Genomic DNA, 9,615 nt, shown 5'->3' with positions numbered 1-9,615 from the left:
CACAGAACTTTGATCCAGGAGACTGCCGTTCATGTCTCGTAGCAACTTATTTCATTGACAAAAACTGCAACATTCTCTCCATGACAAAAACGTGACAAGCTAAAAATAGATCTTGACGATAAAAACTAAGACAGAGTCTATGTTTCAACGAAAATGTTAGTGGTGGACTGTCAGACACTGAAAGCAGTGAATGGCCGTGCTTGTAATTATCTTCAAATGCAGCATGAGGGACAGGCTGGTAAACTCCAGTAAATAGTCTGCACCGCGATGTTTCAGTAGCCAGCAGAAACAGTCAGAGCGGAGCAGCGTCACCCCCTTAACCTGCCTTATTGTCCCGCTGCGTTTCCCCCTGACACCACTGTGTATCTTGCCAACATTACAGGACGTGTTTCATGTGCATGCTGACTGCAGGTTTCCACCAGAGATGAACTGAATGTTCATTTTACTACAGTGAGATGTCTCCAGTGTTGTTTCTGTGAATTTGGCAGTACATCCAACCAGCCTCACCAGCTCAGGACGTCTACATCCAACGTCTTCACTTTCAAGTTCATCTTAGAGCAGCCACTCAAACAGCTGATGGAACAGTTGGTTTGCACAACTGAAAAATTTCAGCACAAACCGTCAGAACCGTCTCAGGGAAGCTCATCGTCGCAAACGGACGTGTTTTTTCCTTCACCAAACACACGTGGTTGGGTTTAGTAAAAAAGAGTTTGGCTTTACAATCTTACAGGAACACTGCTCCCCTGTGTGAAAGTCAGTAGTTGTTGGACTCATCAACCACCCCTAACCCTACTCAAAATTTCACCGCCACAACTTTCCTTCTTGTCCGGCCGCGTTTCCCTGACACTGACCAGCACTGTTAAACCAAAAGGGCAACCAGCGGCGTATCATGTTGACATGAAAGGACATCTTTTTTCATTGGTGTCTGACGCCAGAAGTCACTGACCAAGCGTCGGTATCCAAAGATTTCAGAGTGAGACCAGGTTGTCACATCTTACACTGAACATGTACTGAACAACAACAACAATGGAGATGAAATACGTTCATATTCTGTAGGTTATATTTCAATGTTTCACCACTTTGGGTACACAGAGTTGTGAAATGTCCCTGGTGTTAGTGTACAGCACTGAATCTCTGATACTGCGACTGATTAATTAGTTAGTCAGTTAGTCATTAACGTGTGTTTTCTAATTAAAAATCTTCCACCATCCACCGACTCACATCAAACACATTTTCTTTTTTCACGTGTCATGCCAGGTCACATCACGTTGGCAACAAGGTACATGTGTCATTATTGTTGGGTGTGACCGGCCCAACACATAATAAACACACACACACACATGCGGTTGATTGTCCCGGGGCAACACCTGTACTCAGCCACCAGACACCTGATCCTCCTCCAACATCCAGGTTCTGACACTCACTGTGCTGCTGCAGTGACGTCACAGAGCTGTGATACAGACCGACCTGATTCCTCAACAGGGCGAGATCAGAGAGGAGTCATCTGCAGGGACACACACTGCTATAAGGCCAAACCTCCTCCACCCAGAAACACACGCAACACACACTCAACACCATGTTTAAAGCTTTGGGGGAAATCGCCGGGGATGATGTGGTCAACGATTGCATGAGGGAAATCGCCATTAAAAAAGCAGGTGAGTGTCATTTCTAAAATCAGTCAGAGATCAGATCCTGTTTGAGATTTAAAGATACAGAAGTTTATTTGTGACTTTGTAAAAGCAGAGAGCACTCAGAGGAAGTGTTTATAGCTTTTATCAAACAGGCAGGAGTTTGTTTGAAACTTTCCAAAGACACTAAATAATAATAATGAGGCTGAATTTGGGGTGTAAAATGTTAATTACATATTTGATTTGTTGGGTTGGGACATGTCTGAACTTAAAGTGGGAACAAGCTAATAAACGATTTTCAGGATGTATAGATTATTTTCAGACAATGTGGAACAGTTATATTTTTATAAGATATATTTTAATAAGACCTATTATCATTTTTCACATTTAAATTTCGAGGATTTCTTGAATCTAAATATGTTCATTCTTTTAAAATTTCAACATTTAATTTTACATTTAAACTATTTTGAGATTGTTACACCCCACCCTTGGGCGGCCCCAAAATAAACATGAGACACTTTTAAATGGGATTTATTAACAAAAATCATGCAAACAAGTAAAATCTCTGGCTGAGAGTCAACAGGAGCAGCAGTCCCTGCACCACATACTCTGACAGCCAGTTATACGTCTTTGTTCCAATTCTTGGGGCAAAACTTTGGGGCGGCTGTGGCTCAGAAAGTAGAAGATCATCCTCTGAGATCAGGGGCTCAATTCCAGCTTCCACAGTCTGCGAGTCAGAGTATCCGAATCTGTGATCGACATGTTAACAAAAATATGAAATGTACCTTTTCCTGTAAATGCTCTTCAGACAGATGTGCGGGGGGATCTGCGCTGCAGTCGCCTCCAGCATTTCAAATTAAAAGCATTTGTTTTAATCTCCTGGGAGGAGCAGACGTGTTGTTTTCACAGTTAGTCAGCTGGTAGAGGCCTCGAGGGAATTTAATTCATGATTTTACCTTCAAATATGTTGCACTCCCCACCCATCTAATTCAGCTGCTGTTTTCATGGGAAATACTGAGAGAGAACCTGGAGGAGAAAACAGAACTTCACAGGGTCTCACTCTCCTGGTGGCTGTAGAGGGGAACGATGTACATGTTATTCCTTCATACGTGACCATTTCTCAGGTCTAGGACAGTCCAAAAATATCAGTAAACATGAACAACTCTCTCTCAAATCCAGAAACCAGAGTGTTGAAACTCAAATTTGTGATGTCCTCAGGTATAAACAATGGAGCTGCTCCATAGACAGTGAATAGTGAAAGATGTTATAGATGACAGACCAAAGAGTCGCGATAAGATGAGTTGAAACAAGCAACTACTGTCAATGCTCTGTTCTGTAACGTAGTAAAAAGCTGCCAGTCCACAGGAAGTGACCACCATGAGACGGCGTATCATCTCTAGTCAACGACTCTCTGTGCTTCTGATCTGTAACACTGACAGGAAGTGACCACCATGAGACGGCGTATCGTCTCTAGTCAACGACTCTCTGTGCTTCTGATCTGTAACGTTGACAGGAAGTGACCACCATGAGACGGCGTATCGTCTCTAGTCAACGACTCTCTGTGCTTCTGATCTGTAACGTTGACAGGAAGTGACCACCATGAGACGGCGTATCGTCTCTAGTCAACAACTCTGTACTTCCGTTCTGATTTGCAGCTTTTCAGACTTATTTTGTGGCTGAATATAATTTGTAGCTTCTTAAAATCTGAATGAGGATATTGAAACAAACAAAACAGCATCAGATGGACTGTATTCATAATCATGTTTTTTGTTTTGTGTCATGGACAGGCTGCAGTTTTTGTTTTTGTTTTTAAAAGTCAAACCAGCATGTTTGTGTGCTCCTTCTCTGAGGAAATAGCCAAGGGACTGTCTACACTTTGACTGAGCAATTATTTTTGAGAAAAGTGGAGCAAAGTAAGGCCTCCACCTTTGATTCATGAGATCAGAGGCTCATGTTAGAGTCAACGATCAGATATTTCATGTGTTTCATGACATTTTTGCCATTGATTTCCTGTTATGTGCGCCTCATATAGAACACCGTTGGCAGACTAGTGTAGCCAAGAACAGACAAACCAAACACTGCTCCAGATAGAGAGATTTTCGTGTTTTTGCATTGGCCGCTATAGCCAGCAGCCCCTGTGCAATGAGCAGCAACTGAAAATCACTGATTTTGTCACGTAAAATTCTTTATTCAGTGTTTTTACCAGTTTAAACCACCGGGTACGTTTGTTTTGGAGAGGAGGAAGAGACGGATTGTTTTTAGAGTCACTCAGATTATAGAGGCCTCAGGGGAATTCAACTAATTAATTTACTTTCAAATATTTTGTCATCCCCACGCATCTGAGGAGACCACTGTGAGTAATTCAGCTCCCGGTAAAAAACCTCCTGCATGATGAACACTGAAGGAATCCTAACCAGAAGTTTCAGCTGGTTGTAATTTACAGTCCTCACCACTAGACACTAAATCCCCCTACATCTGACTCACTATTCCTTTAAATTAAACTATCAAACAATAATTTGGTGGTCCCTCTGCAGTACCTCTGAGGACCTCCTAGGGGTCACAGACCCCCTGTCAAAGACCAAGGCCCTATGACATCACAAGTTTGAGACTTACTTCTGTGGTTTTATGTCTTTATGAGAGAATCACTCATGTTCACAAATGTTGACTAAACTTTGGTCGGCCATGGAAATAATGGAGTTTGGAGTTCTTAACTGTTTCTGTCATTATACTGGTTCCCACAAAGGCCTATATATATATATATATGTGTGTGTGTGTGTGTGTGTGTGTGTGTGTATTGAAACATCACCGGGGGCTCCTACCTGTGTATCAATGTAACCTCACCAGGTGCTGGCCAACTAAACACCTGTTTGTTCTGCAGGTGATGCAGTTGAGGATGGACTGAGGAAATGTCTGGGTGGTGGAAATGACAAAAGAGATGGAGGTGACAGCAAAGGAGGATTCGACATAGGAAACATCATCTCAGGCGCGTGTGGCGGGAAGAAAGAGGAGAAAGGAGGATTTGACATAGGAGGTGTCATCTCAGACGTCTGTGGTGGCAAGAAAGAGGAGAAAGGAGGATTTGACATAGGAGGTGTCATCTCAGACGTCTGTGGTGGGAAGAAAGAGGAGAAAGGAGGATTTGACATAGGAGGTGTCATCTCAGACGTCTGTGGTGGGAAGAAAGAGGAGAAAGGAGGATTAGATGTAGGGAACATCATCTCAGACGTCTGTGGTGGCAAGAAAGAGGAGAAAGGAGGATTAGATGTAGGGAACATCATCTCAGACGTCTGTGGTGGCAAGAAAGAGGAGAAAGGAGGATTCGACATAGGAAACATCGTCTCAATTGTTGGTGGTGGAGAGAAACATGATGACAAGAAGGAAGAGGAAGGAGCAGGTGAGTCCAAACCGACGTCATAGCAACATTTAAAACGGCAGAATTTCTCAGTAATGTCTGTTTAGTCCAGAGGAATCAGTGCAAATAGTGGACTTGAAGTTCAACTCTGGTGAAGACATGAATTTTAATCGTGAGTCGTCCTGACATTATTGACCTTTGCAAGTACACATAGTGAGAGGGTCCAAAATATAGGAAGCTATTGTTTTCTCAACGCGAGGAGTTCAGAGCGCTGCGGCAAAAATGCCAGGCCCCTACAGTGCAGAAACATGAGGCACGTCACAATGCAAAAACACAAACAAAAAGCTTCCTTCTCACTAAAAACTATTACAAAAAGTTTCATTCTCATTAAGGAAGGTTGCAAAACATTTCATTCTCATCAAAAACTATTTCAAAAAGTTTCATTCTTATTAAGAACTATTTCAAAAAAATTCATTCTCACTAAAAACTATTACAAAAAGCTTCATTCTCACTAAAAACTGTTACAAAAAGTTTCATTCTCACTAAAAACTGTTACAAAAAGTTTCATTCTCATGAATAACTATTACAAAAAGTTTCATTCTCACTAAAAACTGTTACAAAAAGTTTCATTCTTACTAAAAACTGTTACAAAAAGCTTCATTCTCACGAAAACTGTTACAAAAAGTTTCATTCTCACTAAAAAACTGTTACAAAAAGTTTCATTCTCATGAAAAACTATTACAAAAAGTTTCATTCTCACTAAAAACTGTTTCAAAAAGTTTCATTCTCACTAAAAAACTGTTACAAAAAGTTTCATTCTCATGAAAAACTATTACAAAAAGTTTCATTCTCACTAAAAACTGTTACAAAAAGTTTCATTCTCACAAAAAACTGTTACAAAAAGTTTCATTCTCATGAAAAACTATTTCAAAAAGTTTCATTCTCATTAAGAACTATTTCAAAAAGTTTCATTCTCACTAAAAAGTGTCAGAAAGGTTCATTCTCATTAAAAACTATTTCAAAAAGTTTCATTCTCATTAAAAACTGTTAGAAAAAGTTTCATTCTCATGAAAAACTGTTACAAAAAGTTTTATTCTCATTAAAAACTATTTCAAAAAGTTTCATTCTCATTAAAAACTATTTCAAAAAGTTTCATTCTCACTAAAAACTGTTACAAAAAGTTTCATTCTCATTAAAAACTGTTAGAAAAAGTTTCATTCTCATTAAAAACTATTTCAAAAAGCTTCATTCTCACTAAAAACTGTTACAAAAAGTTTCATTCTCATTAAAAACTGTTAGAAAAAGTTTCATTCTCATTAAAAACTATTTCAAAAAGTTTCATTCTCATTAAGAACTATTTCAAAAAGTTTCATTCTCACTAAAAACTGTTACAAAAAGTTTCATTCTCATTAAAAACTATTTCAAAAAGTTTCATTCTCATTAAGAACTATTTCAAAAAGTTTCATTCTCACTAAAAACTGTTACAAAAAGTTTCATTCTCACTAAAAACTGTTAGAAAAAGTTTCATTCTCATTAAAAACTATTTCAAAAAGTTTCATTCTCATTAAGAACTATTTCAAAAAGTTTCATTCTCACTAAAAACTGTTACAAAAAGTTTCATTCTCATTACAAACTGTTAGAAAAAGTTTCATTCTCATTAAAAACTGTTAGAAAAAGCTTCATTCTCATGAAAAACTATTTCAAAAAGTTTCATTCTCATTAAAAACTACTTCAAAAAGTTTCATTCTCATTAAGAACTATTTCAAAAAGTTTCATTCTCATTAAAAACTGTTAGAAAAAGTTTCATTCTCACTAAAAACTGTTACAAAAAGCTTCATTCTCACTAAAAACTATTTCAACAAGTTTTATTCTCACTAAAAACTGTATTTATTGTTTTGGTGTTTTGTGGTTTATCTTTTATATTCTCTTGTCTTTGTCTTTCTGTCACTTTCTCTCAGGGCTGGATGTGAAGGACGTCATCGGAGGACTTTCAAAACTCTTTTAACAAACACCCTGCAGACCACGTCCATCGAGGCTCCGCCTGCAGCGTCCTCAGAGAGGAGCAACTCCACCCAAACTGCTGGAACATTGTTGCTTTCAATATTTACAAATTATTTGCCACCAGAGACATCCTCAAACCCTCTAACATTAAATGATTGAAAATAATATAACTGTAAGAAACATGCACAATGACATAACTTAAAGTTAAATTGAATGTTAGTGACTGGCTCCTGCTGGTGACACTTTGACATGTTGGGTATGTTCATGTTTCCTTTGCTGGTTTTACACCATGAGAGTGAACTGAAAACATGATGGAAATTAAAATGTATCTGTAAAGTCAAAACTTGTGAAATTTGGTAGACAAACTGTGAAAACATCACTTCACTGGGTCAGTATATGGTTAAAATATCTGTAATCCTGAAGCCTGATGAAGCCTCCTACATGAGGAGAAACGCTGTTTATTTGTTTGGTGTGGGAATAAAGCATGGGAGCAGCAATACTTCATGTGCGACAAATCTTGATTTTCTTAAGTTTTTCCTTTGATGTCAGCACCGATTAGAAAAAGTTTATTTGGAGGATGTGCATTCTTTATATTTGTTTCACTAAAATATCTGTAATGTCACGTGGACACAGCAGTACTTTGTGTCATTAATTCAGTTAAACAGTCATTGTCATGAATTGAATGTATTAAACACCAGTGCAAATTGTCTGTGTTACACTTCTGTTTTCACAGGAAATGTACAGTTTGCATACAGTCTCTTTCAAAATAAAAGCACCACGTCCGTACAACACCACCAACTGATGCTTTTTTCCTTCAACACACACATGTTGTTACGTTTATGAAAAAAGTCTTTACAGTCTCAACACCAGGGTTCTCAAGTTTTGATCTCAGTTCAGAGTGAGGTTTTTGCTGGGTGGCAACGGGCCTTGGGTATGATAGTTTATAAAGGATTAAAAATTCAAATAAGTCATCAACCATCTATATGTGTTTAAAATAGCTGCTGAAATTAGCAAGGATTCTTTTTTTAATATTTTTTGGGGGCATTTAGCCTCTAATTGACAGGACAGTTAAGCATGAAGGGGGGAGAGAGAGGGAGTGACGTGCAGCAGGGGCCACAGGCCGGAGTCGAACCTGGGCCACTGCAGCTAAAGCCTTGTACATAAAGCGCCTGCTTTATCCACTAACCCACCACCCTATTGGCTAGTATTTTGTTGGCTAAAGTTGACATGCAGTCTTGTCAAACTGTTCAGTAACAGCTGATATTCCCTGAGATAAGCTCTCATTGTTTTCCTTTTGTGCAACAAGTGATCTCATTCAGGAGGCTACAACATCAAATGAAGACATGACTTACTGTACACATGTGATAAGGCACCCTCGTCTTGTGTGTGCACCCTCTTCTTGCTGCAGTCAGATCACCTGTGTCTTACCCAGATACAGCAATGCTATTTTCTGATTGGCTGATGGGGAGCTGTGTCTTATTTGTATTGGCTGGAGCGTGGCAAGCTCTTGTTGAGCTCTACAGTACCCACAACGTCTTGCCACACGTTCCATTACATATACAGCAGTGTAACTTGTTGGGCGTTTATTATAATAATTTTTTCATGTTTGAGAAATACCTGGTGTGGCGAGGGAGAGTGTGAAAAGGTTAAAGTGCGTGTCACACTCTCAAAGTGTGAGACTTGAGAGCCCTGCAGCAACGACTTCCAGGGTCAGGTCAAACCATCCACCACCACTCCCCCCCTTAACCTGCCTTATTGTCCTGCTGCGTTTCCCCCTGACACCACTGCGTATCTTACCAACATTACAGGACGTGTTTCATGTGCATGCTGACTGCAGGTTTCCACCAGAGATGAACTGAATGTTCATTTTACATTCAGGATCGTCTGACAGCAGCCACCTCAAACAGCTGGTTTGCACAACCAAAAAACTTCAGCACAAACCGTCAGAACCGTCTCAGGGAAGCTTATCTGCTCGTCGTCCTCACCAGGGACTCGACCTGACAGCAGTTGAGTGGGCAGCTGCTCACTGTCGATGGCGTCGATGGCGTCGATGGCGCGTATAAACAGCATCATATTGTCATATTTTTGTGGGGCAATTTGTTATTGTTGTCCCAATGACAAGTTTAGATTGTTTTATTATACAAATTATAACAAATACAAATTCAACAGACCTTCAACAGACTTTATCTTATGATTATTAATCACAGCATATTTAACTCTCCTTAAACCTGTGAAAAATGGGAAGAAAAAAGTGTGTTTACATTTCTGCTCAGTGTTAATATGTCTCTGCTTCAGTTAAAATCAGTCACTGTCACTTTAAGGCTGAAACTATGTGGATGTGTCAGAACTTTCACCTGACAGACGGGTGTGATCAGAAGTTTTGTCTGATGAAACACTCAAAATAAAAACAGCCTCACAACAATAGACAAACCTGTTTGTCAGAGTGCGGCTGAAATATTTTAATGTGCTGCTTTATCTTCTTTGTTGAGCAGCAGAGGGGCGTGTCCACGTCATAAACTGAGTGACAGCTGCATAATGACTTCATTTATACAAATGTAACGCCCAAATACTGGGCGAGGTCGGACACCAGTCAGGAGTCATGGTTGTAGCTGTTTATAGAGTTTCAAAGTAAAG

At 39.4% G+C, this 9,615-nt stretch overlaps 1 protein-coding gene across 1 annotated transcript; it reads left to right on the top strand.

Annotated features, from left to right (window-relative positions):
• Positions 1-1,456: 1,456 nt before the first annotated feature.
• On the top strand, positions 1,457-7,775 carry LOC144467485 (uncharacterized). The gene is made up of 3 exons (XM_078176156.1): positions 1,457-1,655; positions 4,507-5,022; positions 6,939-7,775. The coding sequence occupies exons 1-3, from the start codon at positions 1,577-1,579 to the stop codon at positions 6,983-6,985; spliced, it is 642 nt and encodes a 213-aa protein (XP_078032282.1). The 5' UTR covers positions 1,457-1,576; the 3' UTR covers positions 6,986-7,775.
• The last annotated feature ends 1,840 nt before the right edge of the window (positions 7,776-9,615 follow it).

This window comes from Epinephelus lanceolatus, chromosome 17 (genome assembly GCF_041903045.1).
Source record: "Epinephelus lanceolatus isolate andai-2023 chromosome 17, ASM4190304v1, whole genome shotgun sequence".
Taxonomy (NCBI): domain Eukaryota; kingdom Metazoa; phylum Chordata; class Actinopteri; order Perciformes; family Serranidae; genus Epinephelus; species Epinephelus lanceolatus.
This window is presented reverse-complemented; position numbering and strand designations above follow the sequence as displayed.